The sequence below is a fragment of the Myiozetetes cayanensis genome, unplaced genomic scaffold, assembly GCF_022539395.1.
Source record: "Myiozetetes cayanensis isolate MyiCay16 unplaced genomic scaffold, myiCay2020 scf15, whole genome shotgun sequence".
Lineage (NCBI taxonomy): Eukaryota > Metazoa > Chordata > Aves > Passeriformes > Tyrannidae > Myiozetetes > Myiozetetes cayanensis.
In genome coordinates, this window is record NW_026087159.1 from 17,138,990 (window position 1) to 17,161,236 (window position 22,247).

General features: G+C 51.0%; 1 protein-coding gene across 3 annotated transcripts in view; it reads left to right on the plus strand.

Annotated features, from left to right (window-relative positions):
• The first annotated feature begins 7,845 nt into the window (after nucleotides 1-7,845).
• Nucleotides 7,846-22,247, plus strand: part of ARHGEF9 (Cdc42 guanine nucleotide exchange factor 9) — a 129,751-nt gene continuing 115,349 nt past the window's right edge. The window contains exon 1 of one of the 3 annotated variants that reach the window (XM_050310618.1): nucleotides 7,846-8,016. In XM_050310618.1, the coding sequence (XP_050166575.1) occupies nucleotides 7,870-8,016 (147 nt within the window). In that variant the 5' untranslated portion in view covers nucleotides 7,846-7,869. Of the gene's footprint in view, nucleotides 8,017-8,682; nucleotides 8,828-22,247 lie in introns of those variants that run through there. The other 2 variants (XM_050310624.1, XM_050310620.1) reach the window with 2 other exon arrangements.

The following is a 22,247-nucleotide window of genomic DNA, read 5'->3' on the forward strand; positions in this document are numbered from 1 at the left end:
AATGCAGTGGTAGAGCTGTATTGCTGTTAGTGGAAGGGAGCTGTACTGAACTGGTTTTACCGTGTTGTCTTCTTCCAAGAATGCTGCCCTTCTGAACAGTGCTCATCATTTAAAAGGAACATCACAGACCCTGCTGGTTGTCCTTAGAGGATGAGTGAGGCTCATGTGGAAACAAGCCCGGGACTCCTGTAACTGGAGAGACCAAGTCACCAAATCTGGGAACCTGAAGTGTGGCATGCAGAGCTCAGTGTCTTATGATCTTTAAAATCCTTGAGCAATACCTACTAAGATCAGTTTATTCAGAAACAGTTTATTGAGGAGCTTTTCCTATTGGGTCATCTCAAGTTACACACTTGGTTTCTCTCACTAGTGCTCTCTTGGTGAGGTCAGAGCACCTCAGGGTGATTTTTTTATGTCTTGTGCTTTACTACAAGCACACTCACGTTGTAAGGTGTGAGCAGACCCGCTCGTGGTGTCCTGTTCTACACCTCTAGATGAGGAGTGATGGGTGTGATCCCTTCTCTGGGCTCAGGACCTGCTGGGTCCTCACTGTCTCCCTGGGGCTCTGGGGGACAGGCACGCTGGGACAGCTCCATTTGTTTCCAGAAACTGCAGGGTCATGTTCCATCCTCTCCATTTCCAAGCCTACAGCCACTAGAGGGAGAGAACGCCACATATTTATGGCTCCGTTTGTGCGTGGGGATGTGTTCAATAAAGGAATTGCCTTGCTGCAGCAAGGCTTGCCAGGCACTCCGATAGCTGGGTTTATTTATCTGGCCACAGTTTCATAACTGCTCCTGAGATCTGACCCCCGTAGACCTCAGTTGGTTTACGACCTCAAATTCTAACAGCTCTGGAGCACGTTAGGTGATCCTTGCCCGTGTTTTACACCCTGTATTTGCTGTCGAGCATCCCTGCTGTGAAATGGCTTCCATGGGAAGCCCTTGTGAACTGCTGGTGTGCCTGTCTGCTCGTGTTCCTGCACACCCAGCGCACGGCTGCAGCGACCCCCTGCCCAACACCTCCTCCCTGGCCAGCCAGGGACTCCTGCAGCCCGTGGCCTGTTTGCAGTAACAAAACAAGCCCAAGAGGGATCTCCTTTCATTTGGAATTAAGCCATTGAGTTAGTAATTATTGTGGGCAGATGAGTTTTAACGATTTCAGGGAACACCAGCAAGGAGTTATGGGTTCAAGGCAGGGAACTGGGGTGGGAGCTTTGAGAAGACAATGTGAGAAAGGGAATTTGATAGACTTTTGAAAGTGAAACAAGATTGAAACTTGCCTTTGCAGATTGAGCTCGGTGGGGAAGACCCGTGGAAACCTGATGAGGGGACTGTGGGACATGTTCAGTGGGTTTGGAGAGCTTCAGCCTTCAGTCTGCACTGCTGTTGATCAGGAGAATTTACATCCCTCTGCAGCTGGTGGGTGGGGAAGAGAGTCTTTTTGCCTTTCTTTGGGCTCCAGAGTGTGACTCAAGGCAGGGCTCTCAGAAGGGAAACCTCACAAAGTATTGAAGGAGAGCATCTCTCTGGGAAATGTTCCTGACTCTGAGAATCAGTAGTCCCACTTAATAGGGAGACTCAGCAAAGAGGTTTCCTTAGGCTGATGGGAGCTGCAGATGATGCTCCAGCTTGGTAAGTTCTCCTGGTGAGGCTGGGGCTGGTCCCAGCTGTTCCTTTCCCTGACTGTTTCTCTTTCCCAGATGTGCCCTGGCTGGCACAGCTGAGGACAGGCACGAGATGAGCAGGGAGGGAAATGTGTAGGAAGGCACTGGAAACCTTGGGATAAACCTCAACCAGGCACACTGGGAAAATATGCTTGTAAGGACTAACCATACATCATCCTGGGGAAGGTGGTCACAACATCCTTTGTTGTCCTGGGTGTCCATCACTGGACACCCCATGACTGTAGGGCTGAGGCTGGGCTGCTCTGGGAGCCCTCCCTGCTCCGGTGTGTTGCTCCTCCTGCACCCCTGGTTTGGCCACGGCTGTCCTGGTTAACTCAGACTAACTGGGGCCATGAGAACAGGGCTGTGAGCTCAGCTGCTTCAGCTCAGCTTCCAGGGCCACAGGTCACAGCTTGAATTGAATAATAGAGTGAGGAGAGTGAGGAGCGACTTTCAAAGGCTCCTCCACACCGCTCTATGCATCCTGATGAACTGTGGCCATCACCTCATAAACATACCCTGCTCGTTAAGCCGTCAGCTCCTGATGGAGATGTGAGGTCTTGGGAGACCAACCCCCTTGCCTTCTGCTCTGCTTAGGAGAGCCAAGCCGTGACATTGTTACTCAGGCAGGAATCCCCGGGATTTGGTGGGATTTGTGTGCCACGGGTGGATCCCACTGTGCCATCGCAGGGCTGTGCTCCCTGCAGGTGCAGGGATTCCCACGGCAGGGAAAGCACTTGTGTCCCAGGGTTTTGTGTGTATTTGTGGGTGTAGGACCAGGTTGGGATGCCTCCTCCAAAGGCACCCAGCTCTGATGGGATCCCCGCTGGGTTTGGGTGTGGAGAGGGGCCAGGCAGGAGCCTGGGTGTGAGTGTGGCTGTTGATGTGACACAGAGGGGCTGCAAGAGCCCCCAGGCCATGAGACAGGCCGTGCTGTGGGCCCTGGAGGCTCCTTCCCCAGCTCTGGCATGGGAACATCCCTCCAGGCACGAGGGAGTATCATGCCTGCAGGATGTACGGCTTTGTCAGTCCCTTCTGACCTCAAAACACACGGCCTGGGGCAGCATTTATTGTTTCCCTGCAGATCTTCTCATGAATAGCAATACTAAGCTCTAGTTTTCTTTCAAAAAAAAAAAAACAAAACTCTTTTTTGGCTGCAGATCTCTTAGTACACAAATGAAATGAATTTATATATGAGCATTGTGCTACTTGTAAAGCCTTTTCAGTTTCAAATTTAGTTTTATTCCTCTTTTTAATCTCCATAGGATTTTCCCTAAATAAGCAGAACTAGGGCAGTGCTAGTGACAGATGGACACAAAGAAGACTTGGATGCTGGAGAACCTTTACTGGGCTTGGGGATCTGAACTGGGGTGCTTTCCTCATCACCCTGAGAGTTTAATTTGCCTGCAGGTTTTTAATTTTCACCTCTAAAGCAGAGGTCTTGGCAACAGAGAGCGTTCCTTGGCAACAGACTCCTTGGGTTCATTAAAGCAGAGGTGGGAGGCTTCAAAATGCCACTGTTGGAAAAAGTTGAAAGATATTAGCAAATCAAATGGGCTGAGGCATGAGGAGTCTTGTCAGTCAGGTGGGGGTGGCAAGGAGAAGGAATAGTAAACAAGGTGCAAAACATGGAGGGAACTTGAAGGAGCAGTTCTGGAAGGAGGCAGGTCTGGGATTTGCCTGTTTTCCTGCCTTCCCAAGGCCCCAGTTATCCCACAGGATGGCCTGGAGAGGAGCAGCAGCAACCTCTGTGTCTGGGGGATCGTGTGCTGGGAACAAAATAGTTTTTACTTAATAAAAAACCTCACTTTTTAAAACGGGTTTCCTAACTGTGATTTCCCACTTGGGCTGTGTAAAAGTTGCAGTTTGTTTTGGTCCTCTCAAAATCTGAAGCCGTAATTTTGTTAGTAAAACCCAAAAAGCCCTTTGGGGAGAGTCTGTGAGAATGTGGCCGTGGCCCTTTCCATCCCTTCCCTCCTTCAGCAGGCTGTGTGTGACACCTCTGTTTGCACTGTGACTGCTCAGTATAAATATACCAAATAATTAACAATGCCCCATGTCGGTAATTGAATTAGAGTTGAGTTACTCTGGTTTGTACCAGCATGCAGAGTGTATGTACAAGCAGCTGATGAGGATTGGAGAAGGGGTTTGGAGCAGAGGGCTCCCCTGCCTGTCCCTGCCAGTGTTGGATGTGTAACCTTGGGAAGTCAGGGGAAGCACCCATGCCCTGTTTCCAGGTAATGATTTTTCTCCCTTCCTGTGGTAAACAGCCAGATCCCAACGACATCCATCAGAGCAAGCGATTTTTATGCGCTTGTTCCAGTCCTGTGATTCCGTGATTCTATAATTTATGACTGAAACTATCTTTGTGTCAGAGTTAGTTCAGGAGGACATTTGTATCTGGGGCTTCTGAATATGTCATCTCCTATTAAAGAACAAACAAACTCTTGTAATGTACCATAAATAATAATAATACTTTGCAAGAGCCCGGAGCGCTGTGTTATTGCTGTGCTAATCAGAGAGGCACTGGGCCATTATGAAAGTATTCCATGGGGTTTGGGGTTTTTTCCTGCAGGAAGGTACGTGTTTCCTAGCTGTGTAGCGTGGCTGATTGGTTTATAAAGCCAGGCTGCATAATTCCTAGTAGAGGTTAGACAAATTCCCCTCCTTTCTCATTAATTAACCTGTAGGATTTGGTGCCTGTTCTTTGCAGTTCAGTAGAGACGATGACTGCAGGAACACATTTGTGCTCTCTGATATGGAATGGAGAACATCTGCCTTCTGCAGCAGTGAAATACTGTCATGTGCCAGGGCTCTCCAAAGGGCACCGTGGAGCTCCTGCCTGGATGAGGCAATTCCAGGCTGGAATTTCAACAGGGAGCTGTTGGCTGGGGGATGTTCTCCAACGCTGCATCGTAGGGGAGGGAAGAGAGTGGGGGAAAAGCAGGGGAAGGGAAATCCCTGTGTGAAGGCAGCAGCAGCAGGGCAGGGAGAGGAGCCCTTTGGAAAAAGTTCCCACATCCAGAGAGAGGTTTAGAGCAGTGTTCTTACTGTGGGATTAAAGAAAGGAGGCCTTGGAGATCTAAAGGAGATTTCTGTGGTGATGTGAAAAGAGATGAGGGGCAGGTGAAGTCCTGCAGTGCTGCTGTGCTTCTCTGCTGCTCTCACAGGCTGCAGGAAAATGAACCAGCATGTTTGGGATCCCACTGCTGTGTTTTGGAGGTCTGAAACGAGGGATCTGCACCCAAAAGCTGCCCTGCATTGCCACGAATAGTGGCTGGGAGAGCAGGGTGGGTGTCTGTGTGTATTGGATTGGACAGCAGATTGCAGTGGGGATATTGTTAAAGTCTTGTGTGTGTCACTTCCACGGCTCCAGGTGTATTGGATGAGGTACAAGGATAGAGGTTACTTATTGCTGTTCCAGAGTGTGATGTGGTAGTGACTGTCCTGCTGGTACCAAATTGCTTGGCTTCTGAGTCACTCTCCAGGTACAAGGAATTAGGAGGAAATAAATTACATGTGGAAAAGTGGCATAAATCTAATCATTATAGTCCCTTTATTAGTCACAGCTGCTACTACAGAGCAGTGTCCAGGTAAACCCTGCCCCTTCCTTCCCTTCCTTCACATCTCTGCTCACCAGTGAGGTTATTGCCCATTAGAAATATCACTTGGCAGTCAGAGGTAGACCCCAAACTGGACTGGACTTTGAAGGGAAGCAGCCATCTGAGGGTGAAACACATCAGCTCATTTTGGTCCCTGTTCTGGAGGGAAGGAGACTTCTGGTAAAATGTGACCAGAGCACAGCTCTGTTGAGAATTACTGGGATGTTGTGTTATGGATGAACAATACACAAGTTCTTCCAGGGGGCTTTCTCTGGAGCAATCCCCCAGGCAAACCAGGGACTCTCTCTGTTCACCTGAGCAAAACCTCGTCCCTGCCTCCCCAGTGGGATGTGCTCAGGTAGCAGAAATGCCATTTTTTGCACGCTGAGCCCCAGGGCAGGAGCCTGCAGTGCAAACTCTGTGCCCAAACACCCCACACTGAAAGTTGGCTGTTTCCCTGTGGGCACTGTGGGTTTTCCTAGCAGTGCGGTGCCCTGGCACTGCTCCACAGTGCTCTGTGACTCACAGCTCAGCTGTGTGGTTTGAAATGCTGCATGTCTGGGGTGTGCAGGCTGGGCAACCCTCCGTGCCTTCAGATGTGTGGGCTGTAACATTCCCTCGGAATGCCTGGCAGAGGGGCCCAGACGAGGTGCTCTTTCCTGCAGGCAGGTGCTTTGCTCCAGTGTGGGGAAGTGGAGGGTCATAGAGCTGCAAGGGACCCACAAGGATCGTCCTAGTCCAGCTCCTGGCCCTGCACAGGACCAAGCAGAAGCTCACAGGTGGCTCTTCCCTGCTCCCCCTGCTCTGGCAGGATGCTGGGTTTGGTCCCCTGCCCGCTGGCTGCCTGCAGAATGCTTTGCATAGACAATGAGGCAGCAGAGGTGCATTTTCTTGGCAGGGAAAAGGCAGCTGGGTTCTCTCTGTGTTTGCATGTGCCAGAGAGAATGGCTGCCCCACTGCTCTGGGCAGTTTGGGATTTGTGTGCAGCCTGATGCCCATTCAGGGGTTTGGCTGATCTCTGGGCTTTCCTGCCTTTCCTCACCTTCACAGGGAGCAAGAATTAACCTGGCAACTCTTGCTTTGCTTCTCAGATCAGCTTAGTGTAAACAAGGGCTAGAAATGTGAAAGAGTGGAATATGAGCCTTATTGACAGGCCTGCTCAGCAACTGACAGGAGGAGCAAAACAGGGATAATTTCTGCAAGTGTGTAACAGCCTTCCACAGCAATTGTCCTCCTCCTTCTCCAGATCCACGTTACCCATTAGAACAACGGGGTGGGATGTGCCAGACAAATACCCCCTCCATTTGCACTGTCAGGTTAGGACAGGTGTAACTTGGACTGGAGTGAGTGGAGTTACTGGGATGATGCAGTGTGTGGCTTAAAGATGATCTCGTGCTTAAGAGGGCCATTCTTGTATTATCTGTGTGTGTGCTGACAACGATGCAGATCTCATTCAATATTTCCTGGTAGAAAAACATTTACCTTCCATCACAGATACCCTGATCATTGCTCTCTTTGTAGTCCAGGTTTCTGAAGGAGCAGTGCCCATGCATTCAGGATGTCCATCTGTCTGTCAGTTCTGCTGTCCTGGCTCTCCCCAGCCCCTGCAGCTTTTAAATCACTTGGTGGTTGTGCTGTCTGACATCCCAAGGAGGTTTTGTACCTGGTGAGGGGCTGACCCTGATTGACAACACCAGAATGGTTGCCAGAGGTGGGATTTTCCAACCAGAGTCCTCCTGTGGATGTAAATAACTTACCTGGAGTTTCTGTCACTTAACTTAGGAAAATTGAGTAGAATTCCAGAGTTTGGACAGCTATAAGCATTTGTCTCCTGACTCACTCTTTTGTCAGCCATCTCTGGCAATAATGATGGCTGTCAGTGCCTGTAGAGAAAGTGATGGAATATGGCTTGATGTAACTGGAGCAGGTTAACATGGGGCCCCAACAGTGCAGAGATGCTGGGCAGCATCCCTTCACTCCTGCCTGCACTCCTGGTCTGTCCCAGTTCAATAAATAAGTGAAGACACCTAGGCTCTGATCCTGCTGAGTGGCACAGGACCAGCACAAAGTGGCAGTCACGAGGAGCTGCATATTGTTTCCTGACTCAAAATCTCCAGCTGCAGGAAAAAGGTTGACTCCTCTGGAGGCCGGGAGCAGAAGATCCAAGTGCTCTCCTGCCCTTGAGTGCATGGCTAAAACCCCACTCCAGCACAACCCTAAATCATCTGCAAGTGGAACCGAGGAGATTGCAGCTTCTCCAGAGGTTTTGCAGTATATCCTGTGTGAGGATCCAGCGTGTCCCGTGTACCCTGTGCATGTATGTCCTGGCTGTGGTGTCTGTGCCCCTCTGAGCAGGACGTCAGCCACTTCCCACCTTGTCTCCACAATTCCTTCCCGCCCTCCTGGCTCTGAAACCAGCTGCAGACTTCAGCTGCCGGAGAGGAGATTTGGGGAGCGCTGGGGGGGCACTTTGCCTGTACTCAGGGGTGTGTCAGTCCCTGCTCCGGGCTGCCCCTTCCTGTGGGCAGCGAGCCCTGGGATGGCGCAGCCGCCTCCGTGAATGGCCTTGGCCAACTGCTGCCATCTCCATGTCTCCGAAAAATGGGGAGAACCATGTCAACATGCGTGTCCCAGCTGGAGGACTCGGGAGGATTCAGCCCTGTCTCCAGTTGGCTCTACACATCCCATATGCTGCCGCCGCCTCTCCTCTCCAGCGCCAGACAGAGCGAGCTCCTCTCCCTCGGTGTGGTGGGTGGCCGTGGCGATGGGGAACGCTTAACGAGTGGATTTTTTTCGCATCTCTGCAGCGGGCTGTACTTTCCTTGCCGTGACCAGAAAGTCGGGATAAAGCTCCCTCACGAGGGGAGTGAGCAGGGGATTAAACCCCTCAGTGGGGAGCGGGGCAGGGGCGCTGGGGGGAGGATAACCCCGGGCAGCGGGGGCAGCGCTTGGCTGGGCTGGAAGGTTTGTTTGCAGTGGGAAGGGGACTCATCCTGCATGTGGAGAGCAGAGTGAGAAACTACTGCCCTTTGAACGTCAGCAAAATCCCCAGCCCCTCGGTGAGCGTGGAGCCATGTGCTGGCTCTGCAGATCCGGAGTCCTGCAGCGCTGGGGGCGAGGGTGACCAGCCAGGGCAGAGGGCAGGGGGTGCCAGGGGTGCCGGGCGCCTGCGGGGACCCTCCCCAAGTTTGCATACGTCCCCCCTCCCTCCCCTCTGCTCTCCTCCCCTCCTCTCCTGCAGAGTTTCAAAGCACGGCAAGGGAAAAAAAAGGACATCCCCCTCCCCTCAAATCCCTCGGTCCGTGACTGAAATAAATAAACACAATCCCAGGTAGTGAGGAGGCTGCTAATAACGTGCTCCTGACAGGCACGGGATTGCCGGGCTGAGGGATGGCTGACTGAAAGCTCCGGGCTAGGGTGGGGGTGGGGGGCTTCTTTTTTTTCCTGCCAGCTCTCGCCAGGCAGTAGGGACTTTTTTTCCTTCCCCTCCCTGATAATAAGGACATCATCAGAAGCAAGATGCAGTGGCTAAGGGATGGAACAGGAATGGTGAGTTCAGGTAGCTATGTCTTTCTCTTTTCCTCTTATTGCAGTACTTTGACAGGGAAATGAACCTCCGTCCTATCTCCTGACTCCTCCTTTACTCGCTGTCCTTGAAACCATTGATCACTCCGTAGCCATTTTATGGACTCGGCATTCCCAAACTGCTGAGCAGAAGAAGAAATTAAAAAGAGAGGAAGGAGGGTGGGCACGCGTTGGGGCGTGGGAGGGGGAGCGGCGCTCGGCGGGGCTGGGGAGGGGGTTTCGGTATGGTGAACCGGGGGCTTTGTGGGGGGAAGCAGAGGGGTTTCCCGGTTCCCGAATGTGGGGTGTGCGGTGTGCGAGCCGGGGGAGAGGACTGGGAGGAGAGCAGTGCCGGCACAGGGATGCTGGCTGGCGGCAGCCGCCGGGACCTGTCAGATCTGCCCCTCCGCTGGATGATGAGTTGCGGTGCGGGGGGAGCCGAATGCGCTGCTGAGCTGGAGAGTCCCTGCCTGCGCTTGCACCGGGCTGTCAGGCACTCCTCGGGAGCGGAGAGGCTTCAGGAAAGCCGGTTAAACACTGACAGCTCTGCTTAATGAGACCAAATGCTGCCGATTTGCAGATACCCTCGCTGAGCCCGGAGTGCGGCTCGGAGGGGCTGTGTGTGCGGGGGGAGGAAAGCGGAGAAGTCCCCCCAGCTCAGCAGGGTCCTCCGCCTCGTTCAGAAACTTCCCCGTGAAGCGATGCGGTTGTTATTGAGATCCTCCTCCTCGCACAGCTTGGCTGTGCAACGGCAGTTCCCTCTGTGCTGGGCTGGGCTTGGCTTTGCAGGTGTTTTTGGGTTTTGCCCTTCCCTGGGCGTTCTCCCTCCCGCGGGGAGCCTCGGGGCATCCCTGCGGGCCGCTCCCGGTGTCTGGCAGGCTCAGGCCGAGCGGGCTCTGGCGTCACCTGGCTCAGCCCCCGCGTTCCGGCTCCGTGGGGGCACCGGCAGATGCCGCTGGCAGCGGGGAGGCTTTGGAGCCAGCGCAGGGATCACTGCCCGCTCTCTCCTGGTGCCCAGCCACCAGCTCTGTGCCGCCCTGTGCGGCTCCTCCTGCTCTCCAGCCCCTCTCGGATACTCGCACAAATCGGGGCTGAGTGGTTTGTGCTCCTGCGAGGCTCGGTGGGATGCGGGGTGTAGGCAGCAGCCTGCATTAGGTACCACGTTTGTTTAGGTCCTGTCTACCATCTCCGCAGCGGTTCGGGGCATTTGCTACCACTTCCCGCCCTCTGAGCATCGGGAGGGGCTGGGATTCCTTCCCTGTGCCCCCCGGACTCGCTCGCAGCTCCAGGAGCGCTCTGCCGCTCCGCCGGTGTCCAGGCAACACAGATCGCCCTTTGCCGGTTTGCATCGTCAGAGATAACTACGGTGCAGAAAAGTGGTGCTGGGAAGCTGGATGTGGCTCTTGCATCCTTTTTCCTCTCCTCCCAGGTGGCTGCTGAGCTCGGGTGGGGAGGGGTTGGATGTGGTGCAGGACAGACTGCTTTTCTAATTGACACAGCGCAAGACTTGACACTTTTCTCACCCTCTCACCTTCCCAGCTTCCTTCCTTGCTGCTGGCAGTCAGGGAGACTTTGTTATTTTGTTCTCATTAGTCTAATCTTTTCCTTCTCTTCGAGAGGAATTGTAGGGGTTGCTGGATAGCCTGTAACATATGATATTTTTTGGGGGAAAGTAAAACTCCAGTGATTGATTTTGAAGCGCGTTCTACCCAGGAATTTCCCAATATTGCTCTGTCTCAGAAGAAAAAATGAAAGAGATAGCTGTGGTTGCTTTATTTTATACAGCAGTTCAACAGGCTCAGCAGTATTTGGAGATATTCCACGTATCTCCGGGTATCTAGAAATAAAGAATTATTACAAACCAACAAAGTAGAACTGAACCAAATAGGATAAATCCAGCAGGAATCTTTACATTCCCCTGTGAGTGAGGAGCCTGTTTCCCTGGGGATGGGTGGCTGTGGTCCAAGGGTTCAGTGGGCTCCTGCCCTTGGAACCCCAGGGATGCTGGGAGTGCTCTCTTGGCTGTGCTGCGGAGCCAGGGTCCTGCCGACGCTTGGGCCCTACAAATTCTGCTCTTCTGGCAAGACAAGGCATGTTAGTCCAGATGTCCTGGCCAAGTGCCAGTGCAGATAGCGATATTCCCTGTAATGCACATTTTCCCTGCTGCCCCATTGGCAAGTTACTTTAATTTTTAGCACTTCAGCTGTGGATCATATTGGTGTGCACTGCTAAACAAATGAGGTGTTCCACACCACAAGTAGCTGCGTTTCAGCAAGTCAGTGGGAATATTATCTCAATCTGCTGATTAAACTGTGCCACAGAACTATCAAATGGCTGTGCTGACTCCTGAGTGAAGGCTGGCTGCCCTGTTCACACTGCCTTCCATGCCGTGGAGAACCTCAGCCTTTCACCCAGAGTATCACTTGACCACTTTTCATGAACATGGAGCCCCTGATATGGTTTCTCAGCTCTCTTTTTTTCTGTGCACCTTCTAAAGAACAGCAATATACATTTATTTTGACTGTCATCTCTGGACTTGGTTCTGCTCAGGCACGTTGGTCAAAACCTGGATTTTAGAGTGATTTCTCCCAAGTTCTGCACAGCTTTATTCAAAGCGCTGTTTTCTGTTCTCAGCTTGGGTTAAGGACTCAGACCCACTCCCCTTCAGAGTTACTCATCTTTAGGAAGCCTGTCACTAATGCTTTCCAAGTGATAGTACCTTTTGTTCTCCTGGCAGGTGGCTCTTTATTTCTAAATCAGCCCCTTAAACCTTGCTATTATTCCATAATATTGAGCTGTCGGGGCTTGTTTTTTTCTACCTTTGCGTGTGCTGCTTCCCATTTTTTAAACAATTAATCTTTTGCCAATTATGCTGGCATCCCACGGGGATGCTTTACATGCTTCATTGGTACCGAGTTGCTAAACTCTCTGGTATCTGTTTCTAACCCAGAAAGATGAAACTAATTGTCATTGGTAGTGATGAGGATCAATCTGCTCCTCTGACTGGCATGTGAGGATGATGATTATTTGGTTTGGGATTCTTCAGAGAGTATTGATCCAGCGTGGTAATCAAATGTTGGATTAAATCAGGCCTTTTCTGGGATTTTGTGGGATCTTTTTTTCTGTCTGCCAAGGGCACAGTTTTTTCCCAGGCCTTTCACTGTATTACAAGTGTGAATCTTCTTTGGCATTTCCTCACATGGAGTCTCCTTCTTGGGCTTAATGTTGTGCCTGTGACAGCCCAAGTGAGTGCAGCCATTACCTTCAGTAGGTACAGTCCCAGTGTTTTCTCTTTTTCAGGCATGTACAGTCATGTTTTTCCCTAGGCTGCTGTGCCTCTTGTTCAAATACTTAAAATCAAGCTGCGGTTGATATTTTCCATTTCTCTCCTAAACAAAAAGTAGGCTCTTGTAAATCATTACAGTTTAGAAGTGTGGTGATAAGGAATTCAGTGAATCAAAGGGCCAAACACTGCAAGTGGTGGAGATGTCCATGAACAGGGCAGGTCAGCAACCAGGAACTTGCTTACATTTTTCCTTACTGATGCTTCTCCACTTGTCAGTCTGCAGATCACAGGATATTGGAAGTACAAAGGCTCTCTGCGCTCTGTAATCCTGAAAAGCTCAATGTCAAGTCAGGAAAAGAGGAAAAAAGCAGTTTTGGATTGACTTTCACTTTTGAAAGTTTGGATAAGCAAATGCAGTTGGTGGAGGGAAGCCAGGCCGGGATGGGATGGAAAAAGGATCTTGCAGTATCCAGGCATTAGGGAAGATGGGACTGAAGAGGCCCAGAGCTCTCTGAGTCCTGCAGAGATCAAAGGGAACAGGGAGAACTCTGCTCCAGGGAAGCTCCTGGGAAGCCCAGTGACGTGCTGAGCAGTTTGGGTGTCCAGCAGAGGATGCTGTCAGGTCCATCAGCTCCACACCCTGGGACCTCAGCACGGAGGGCTTTTTCCACAGGAGGGTAGCGGTAGCCTATTGGAAGTTTGTTCCCGTTCACCCTGGAATCTGCTGTCACTGGAGGTCGATACTGGGGTTGACGGAGCTCTGCAGGTGCTGGAGAATTCCATGTGTGCTGCAGTGCCACGGAGCTCCCCAGGCCTGAAGCCCATCCTACCAAATGCATGTCTTTGTGGGATTTTTCTTACTCACAAAGCACCTGTTTGTTTTTTGTTTCACTCCCAGTTTGGGGCTCCTTTAATCTTTCATTTACAGCCTCTGACTTGTGCTACTATGGGAGTATATGAGAAATGTCCTGGTTAGGAAAGAGTTGATGTTGTGGTAAATAAAAATACTTGGATAAACCCCTGAAATATGCTGAGGATTGCCCTGGTGTGAGTCCCACGTGTAGCTAGGGGCAGGCCTGGCTCTAGTCCCATAGCTATGTGCTCCTGTTCCTACCTGCTGGATATTGGACATGCCAAGAACTTCCCTGTCTCCTGACACATGTCTTGGTGATGCATCAGGGGTGTCTGGAAAACCCTGCGAGAGCAGTGCTGGGAGGGTGCCATGTGCAGCATCGAGCAAGCTGTGCTCGCTGGGAAACCACACACGCCACGTGGCCACCACGTCCATCTGTCCCTCCTGCTCGGGCTGTCAGCGTCTGAGCACCACAGGCTTTGTAAACCACAGTTCTAACTGTTGAGAACCTGATTTCCTTGTATCTAGTCAAAGGGTTTTTCTTTTTTTAAACACTTCTTGAAAAATCTCTGAAATGCTTCAAGCTGACATCTTAATGTATTTATGACATTAGCTGCTTCTGCTCCAGAATGGTTGCTCTGAATCTCTTTGAGCCTGGCTGTTATTTTGAACATGACTAATTCCCTGAGTGACTAAGCTCTTAGATAATAGGAAAAATTCATCAAGTTATCTCGGCCTCCGATAGTTTCTATTGTTATGAAAAGACGACTTAGGAAAAAAAGAATAAATAAAGATGCTTATTATGTAATGTGGGCAGGGAGGGGAGAGACGAGGACTATTAGGGAATGGCTGGAGTGTCGTATCTCAGAGTGCCGTATCTGGGAGCCAGTTTCAGGCTATGAAGTCTCCAACTTAGTCTGGTAGGAGGGGATGGGTGAGAAGTTGTCCTTGTCCAGAGTTGTGGTGACTCCCGCTGAGCGCAGGGAGTTGTGTCATTGTACAGAAGTGCCTGTTCTGTGGGGATCCAGCCTGTGTCCCGTGCTGCAGAATCCCCTGGAGGTAACCCAGGGTAAGGCTGGGCTTGCAGTGAGTCTCACCACACCTTCTGAGCCGCAGTTGTTTCCAGGCAGCAGCCGAAGCCCTCGGAACGCCTGCAGTGCCGTGTTTGGGGCACAGAGCAAACCTCAGCTCTATCCCCCCGGATTTATACGTTGGCCTTGCTGATGAAGGATGCACAGGTGCAGCTTGTGCTTCTGGGAGAAGCCAGTTCCACCCCAGGCTCCCTCCTGTGGAGCTCTGTGTGGCTGTGTCCCGCAGCAGGGGGTTTTATCTGTGTGATCCCACACAGCCAGGGTCCCCTTGGCTCTCTGCACTCACACATTGTCAGGAGCAGTGGGGAGGGCACAGCTGCCTGTTCCTGGAAGGCAGCAGCCTCTGCTCCCTCTCACTGTGAGCAATCCTACTGGGCCAGGGTGGGCCAGGGAATGAAACCCTGCTTGCCTCATTTGGAGAAAGGAAAAAAAAAAGAAAGAAAAAAACCTAAAAAATTCTTTTTCCTTTTTAATGCTGATATTGCTGATAAAAACGAGTGTTCTATGTTCTATTCATACACCTACTACTATCCATCTGGAATTCCTACTTCATTAGCTTGGCTTGCATCATTTCCTTCATTAAAAGAGTGCCAGATTCAATAGGCTCTTCCCTCTTCTTTTTTTAGGAGGCAGAGAGAGGGGGAGAAAATGATTTATATGAAGCAGATTTAATTCTCTGGGTTAATTTGTGTGAAGAACATGAGACCCCTGGGTCAGCTTCTTAATGAGATGGTTTTTTTCTTTACTCAGTGTCTTGACAAGGAGAAACCCAGGGAAACTGGAGCCAAGTGTCACAGGAGGGGTGTGGGGAAGGCTCTTTTCATCCTCATTCCCATATTCCAGGCAGGGCTGTGGCTCCTGTGCCATGGCTCACCGAGTCAGGGGCTGTGCCTGGCTCAGCTGCCTGGTATGTACATAGTGGGGCATTCCAGCTTCCCCCTGAGTGAGCTCGGGGCAGCACTGAACAGTTGAATAGGAGTCCCAAGGAGTGCACAAGTGCACAGCATCGGGACTCTGAAATCCAAGAGCCTTTGTCTTGCCCTGGGGCAGGGCCTGACTCAGCCTTGCCCACAAGCAGAGGTGATGGGGGCCTATTCAGGGGGACCATCCTGTTGCAGGAGAGCTGCTCCTTGACCTACACCTTCTGCAGGGCAGGCAGTAAAGGCCCAAAGCAGAACCAAAACTTCTCCTTCTCCTCTGGTTTCCCTGTGGTTCCTGACGTTGCTGTTTGGTGTGTACATCGTGGATCACACTGTTCCCGTTCTGCCCAGCACCTCGCCCTGCTATTGCCAGACCTCCACCAGCTGGGGCAGAGGGAAATACTCTGTTAGATTGGCTTTTTTGCTGCATAGGAATTGTGATGCTTCAGATTTCAAAGGACCTTCCTGTGTTGTGGCAAAGCTGAAATGCACCCTTTGATTTTCATGCCAAAGAGTTTCTCTGTGCCTGTGCAGCTGAATTTTGCAGGGACTCCGCTGGGAACACTGACCCTGGATTTAGTAGGGTTTTGTTGTAGTTTCTAGAGGGTGACAATTTTTTTTTCCCATTTACCACTTTGTCCAGACATGTGTTGATGTGAAGATTCTGCTATTTAATGTCAGAAGTGAGCGCAGGAGCACTGGAGCTCCTGTCAGTGCCTGGAGGGAGCACTTACATTCCCCCAAGGAAGGGATTTGACTTGGATTTTATTGCAGTTTGGCCTTTGCCTTCTTTGCCTTGTTTCCAGGCTCAGCTGCGAGCCCAGAAACCTGAGAAGTAAAATTAAGGAGTAAAGTTCTGTGTGTTCTTTTATGCCAGTGGGATTTTTTTTTTCCAGACAAGATCTTACGTAAGGCTGAAATGAGCATCTGAATTGCGTGGGCCTTTTTAAACTGAACTTTCTCAGCCCCTCAAGTCTTTCTCTGTGACCAGGGTAATTGGTGTTACCACATCAGATTTCTGCTGGATTTGAGGAGTTTTTCTTTCCTTTTTCAACATTAGGAATCTGAGGATGCTTCTAGAGTACAGGCTGGGGTGTGGAGCAGATGCAAGGAGGAGAGAAAGCACTTGCAACAGGATTGCCAGGGGCAGGAGATTTTAGTCTGTCTTAATGCTTTAAGTTCAAATAAACTTAAAAATAGGAGATGTGGTGTTCTCACTGCAATCCAGAGAAGCACAATGGACTCCTCCCCCTCCCTCCCCAGCCCTGAGAGGCTCTCAGTGCTGTTTCAGCAAGGTTTAAATAGTGTTGCAAGGGCTCTGAGCACTGATTCCATCGGGACATCACTCCCTGTGGCACAGCCCAGGCTGCTGCAGCCCTGCAGGTGAGGGCAGGACGTTGGCAGGGACACAGTGGGCTGTCCTAGGATGCAGGGGACAACTGGCCAGGGTGCTCTGGAAGAAGCATCTGGGTATCTCAGTGACAACAGTGACAAGGCTTTGGTTGTATCTCCCCCCTCCCTGCAGCACACAAGAGCTTTAGTTCTTCACTGGAAGGAAAAGCAGCATCTGCTCAGGTGCTGGCTCTGTTTGGAGGAGGAACCAGGATGAATTGAGATCTTCAGATGTGGCTGTAACCAGCCTTGGTTAGTATCTGACATTGCCCCATCCCTGGAAGTGTCCAAGGCCAGCTTGGATGGCCTTGGAGGAACCTGATCTAGTGGAAGGTGTCCTTGCCTATGGACCAAGATGAGCTTTAAGGTTCTTTCTAACTCAAACCATTCTGGGATTCTGTGATGATTCTGTGTCACTACTGCCCTACACTCAAAGGGTTAAGACCTGTTCATCTGGCACATGGTTACTTCTCAAGAGGGTTGTTAACCAGGGCTGGTGCACCAGTACAGCACAACCCCCCTGGCTTGGTTGGTGTCTGGCTGTTACGTGAAATGAAACTGTTATAAATAAATCAGTCTCCACACTTGGGACATAATTCTATTGTGTACCACTGCTTGTTTTCAGAGATAAAATTAGAACTGGTGAAGAATGGGAAAGGGTTCACCTATGACACCTTGCCTGAGCTCTGTGTGTCTCTAAATGGTGTGTCTGCCAAGGGTCAAGCTGTGGAGGCCAGTGTGATGCTTCCCATCTTTTGGTGAAATCCTTGTTTTTCATGGAATACTCAGAGCAGTGACCTGGTCTGTCCTCAGGTCTGTCCCCGTGGCCTCTGAGCTCTTGGCCAGGGGGTTGTGCAGGTTGAGCCACATGGCAAACTCAACCTCTGGCAGTGTCCTGTGTTCCCCAAACAGAAGTGGGCTTGAAAAATTAACTTATTCTCTTTGCCAGCACTCCCAGTCTTGCCTCTCCCAACTTGCTTAAGGGATCTTGCTCTGCTCTCTCCACCATCCACCTTCTCTCCCACTTATTTCACTGCTTTGCTGGCTCTCAACTCAGCCTTTTCTTAGGCAGTTTAGAAGGAGGAAGTTATTGGAAAAAGTTCCAAGTTCATGGACATGAGGAAGCTTTCCATTTGAGGGATGGAGTGGACAGGCAAAGAACTGTGGGTGACTGGAAAGGTAATTTTTAACCACCAAAGTCAGCCCCTGAGTCCAAGTCTGTACAGATATTCCTCCCATTTTGCAGTTTGGGTAAGGAATTTTAGGCATTTGGAAATTTTTAAAGCTTCCCAAGAAGCCATTCCATAAACGTACAAGATTATGGAGATTCTGGCAAAGGATGGAGAAGGGGGGCTCTGTCAGACTCACTGTGAAGAGAATGGAAAAAGAGGCAACTCCCAGCTTAAGAAAATCCTCCTTTTTGGAAGCAGCAAATCATAATCTCACTGACCTTTAATCTCTGAACCCCCCCAGCTTAATTCCTGTCTAGATTTAGAAAAAAACAACTTAATTTAATGGTCTTCTCATAATCTCTAATGGAGCCCAGCACTCACCCCCCCATCAGTGTCACGGCCGCGGTCCATGAGCGCCCAGCACAGGAGACTGGGAATGGAGGAGCCTGTCTCCTGCCCACACATCCCTGGGACTGTTGCTGTCTGTTCCTTTCTGGAGGCATTATTAATTCAAATTAAAAGTTTGAACTTCCCTCATGATACTATATAGGTCTGTGATGGGGCTTTTGCTCCAAGAGAGAATACAAACAAGCCAATCCAGTTCTGGACTGATGGTCGCTGGCAGCTGTTTTCCCCATGGCCATGGGTTTCATCCATCCAGATCAATTTCATTCCCATTTAGAATCATGAGCCACCCTGTGATTTGTTTGAAATTCTCCCAAATTCACCAAGAGACGTGGCCAAGCGATGGGTAGAGCTGGGGTCCTCATGGCGAATCCCAGAGCTCGGCCACACCTTTTCCTACAGTGGCACTCCTGAAATACTCTGGATCTGCATTGAGTGGCTCATTTTTGCAGTTAATGGAAGGTGAAGCTGATGTATTGGGAAAACATAGATACTTCTGCATGTCCAAAACTGGAGGTTGTTAATCTGCCCAGGGGTCTAGGGCAGCACAGGGAGCTGAAGCCCGGTACTGCCACACGCCCCCGAACTGCCCTGCCAGATCGTGTGGGGATCGTGTAGCTGTCACTGGGAGTGGGATACAGGACCTGTGAGCATTCCAGTTGCAAATCCTGGCTGCTGAGTTAGAGCTGTATGTGTTGAGCTGGAAGGAGTGGGATGTGCTAATTGCCGGAGACATCCATTGGAGGGAGACGTGGTCACAAGGCTGAGCCCGGTGTGTTACGCACGGAAGGATTTCGCATCGTCTGCTTCAGAGGCTTGCCCCAAAATTACCGTATTGTAATTAACGTTAGTGGAGGGCCCCTCTGATCTGTCTGTTATTTGGGTGTCCAGAATGCGCTATCCCTGTCGGATTTATGATTTATGCTTGCGTAGAGGTGTGCGGGTGCAATGTGTGAGTGGGAGCCGTGCCTCCTCCCCGATCGCTATCCCTCCGGAGAGGTGCTGAAGTTCCAATCTCCTTTCTCCCACAGCAGAACCCTCGCTCATCTTGCATTACGAATTTTACTCCCCAACCCTCCTGTAATGTCAGAGTGTGTGCTGTACTGTGAGGGACGTGGTGTTTTATATAACTAGTACAAATCTTATCTTGTTCCTCGGTTTTGCTCTGTGCGGGAGGTTAGACTAAACTTCCCAAAAAGCATTACATGAAGTTAAACTCTGCGGTGGTTTTATATAAACCCCTGCTGTGTAGGTGTTCTCTTTTCAGAGAGGCTTCTAAGAGAAGGTATCATCCATTTTTGTAGTAAAATTAACATTTAGTGCACGCAGGAGGCATGGGAAATTATATAAAGCAGCAAGTACTACTGGGAATATTGTGAATATCATTTAAATAGAAGCTTCTCCGCAGTAAATCTATTTGTGCTGCTCACTCGCAGTGGTTGTAACACACGCAGCTTCCACTGGAGCCCAGTATCTGTACCTGTGCGAGGTGAGGCACCTGGTGCTTTCCCGCCTGGTCTGCGGGGGCGTTTGCTGTGGAATGTTAGCTGGGGAGCAGGGATGCTGTGGAGTGTGAGCTGGGGAGCAGGGATGCTGTGGTCGGAGCAGCCCCCCAGCCCCTCCAGGCAGGAGCACTGCGGTCCCCACAGCCTCGCCCCTCGCCTGCAGCTGCTCGCGATGCTCAGGCTGTACCGGGGAGGGGGTTTTGGGGACCCCCTGCCCGCAGCTGGCAGACGGCCCCAGGAGGGGCTGGCTTTGTAGAGCCTGTCTGGAGCATCTCTGCCCTCCCCTGCGCTGTGAATGGCTCAGCTCGTGCGGAGGGACTGCCCAGCCCTGCCCGGCAGTGTTCGCAATGAAACCCTCCCTTTCAGCTACGGAAGTAGCTTGTGAGCATGTGTGATCACCGCACCTTTGTTCTGGATATTTCTTAGGCCTCCCTGCTCGTCCCTGCCCCGATTCTGCTCCCCTGGCTGTGTGCAGAGGCTCAGAGGAGTCTGCCTCGGAACCTCACCCATCGCTTCCCGTGCCGGGCAATGAGAGGACACACAGAGCAAAGGATGGGCTGTGTCTGCAGAGGGTCTGCAAGCCCTCAGGGCTGTGTGGATCAGTAGAACATCTCCTCTGGGCTTCCTCTAACAGTAAGGCTGAGCCTGAGCTGGGTTCCAGACCCAGGCTCCCTCTGCTCTCATCGCAGTTTAGAGGAAAACATTAACTGGCCATAAAGATGCCTCTAAATTTGGGCTGGTTGTGTGTTTTGGAGAGGTCACTGTTATTTCTGAGACTGAAACTGGAATTTTCTGGATTTTGGGGTGAGTTCAGGTTTGGGTTTCGGAAAATTGCATGTATTGTTTTGGAAAAGGATGGTAGCAATAGTAAATATTCCACATCTATTACATGTTGTAAGTAAATGATCTCCAGAGTCCCTTCCATCCCAACCCATTCTATGGTTCTCTGTTTGCTATTCTGATCAGTCTAAAATTGCATCAGACAGAGTGACTGTCCTAAAACTGGATACTTGATAGGGAATGCAGGTCTGGGAGCTGGTGACCTGGATACAGCCTGGCACATGTGCTAAGGGGGCAACTTTAAAGAAGCTTCTTTGTAAATATGCAGGTGAAAAATGACCTTTCGCTGTCCTCCTGAATAAGAAACTCCTTGCTTAAACAGAGCAGGGGGCTCAGGTGCTCGAGACAACCTCTGACTGGTACTTCTCTCACAAAATAAAAAAAGAGAGGAGAAGAAACCATCTGATGGACCCAAAGCGTTCTTATTTCCAGTGCTGCTCAACACAACCCACCTTCAGCGTCTGTGAACACACCACGGCCCACATGTGCTGCAGAGCTGGTCAGACAAGAGGAGGATGGTGCTGAGGAGTGTAGGTGTTGTACAGAGCAGTGGGTCTGAGTGGAGGCCGAGGAGGGAGGCTCCATGGAGGCCCAGTCCTTGCCCACCTGACATGATGGTGTTTGGGGTGGATAGAGGAGCCTCCTCCTTTGGAGCGAGCCCTTTGGCAACCCAGCTAGCAAAGGAAATAAAATAAAAGGAAGCCTTGCAGCGACTAGCTGCAAGGTTTTAGTGGGTTTAGTGTTGGTTTGAGGGGTGAGGTGGGGTAGGAGCATAACCCCCCTGTTCCTTCCCCAAATGCTGGTGCCCTGGAAGGACAGGCTGCCTCTCATTGGAGCCCACCCCATTCCCTGTCCACGTTTAAACACTGAAGTCCTGCCAGACTTCAGGCAGCTGCTGGAGAACCAGTTCAGAGGCTGTCTGTGCGCATTGGCCCCGTGTGTGTGTGTGACGTGCCGGGGAGTTGGGAGGCGCAGGTTTCCTGGAAGGTGCTGTGCTCAGCCCCCGGCTGCGCATTTTAGTGCCTTATGCATATGCATTGGCAGCATTTCTATATTTGTCTTTGTCTGGGAAATCATTTGCTTTTTCCAGCTGAGTGTATCTGTTTTGTGTGTATTGTGATGCCTCTCCAAGGTAACTGCTGGTGCTGGGATCTAAGATTGAGGTTTGGGATAGCAACTGGCACCTGGACCATAAACCCTGAGTGTGTATGTGATTTTAATGTAGGAATGAGCTTTTCTGGCTGCTGCAGAAGGAATAAAGATCCTCCATCTGTCCTCCTCCTCTTTTATAGATCTCTGTCTGTGGACTCAGAATTCAGTTTAACTCTTAGCATGGAGACACCCAGTGCAGTGCTGAGGGGAGAGACTGTATGGATTTGTGATGGGGTGATGTGCACAGTACCATCCTGGAGCACAAGCCCTGTGAGGAGAGGCTGAGGGAGCTGGGGGGGCTCAGCCTGGAGAGGAGGAGGCTCGGGGGAGACCTCAGCACTCTCTGCAACTCCCTGACAGGAGCAGGGAGCCGGGGGGGGGGTGTTGGTCTCTTCTCCCAGGAACCAGGAGTAGGACAAGAGGGCTCGGTCTCGAGCTATGCCAGGGGAAGTTTGGGTTGGACATTGGGAAGAAATCCTTTCCAGAGAGAGTGCTCAGCCGTTGGAATGGGCTGCCCAGGGAGGGGGTGGAGGCACCATCCCTGGAGGTGTTTAAGCAGAGACTGGATGTGGCATCAGTGCCATGGGCTGGGTGACAGGGTGGGGTTGAGTCAGAGGCTGGACTCGATGATCTCAGAGGTCTTTTGCAGCCTGGTTGATTCTGAGATTCTGTGATTCTGTACAGAGCTAAAAAGTGATTCCCCCTACCAAATCCCCACATTTTGGGCTGACAGTGAATTTCCAGGTTACCAAGGGTTGCCTTTTCGTTGCACGGGCTGCTCGTCTCCCCGCTGCCCTCC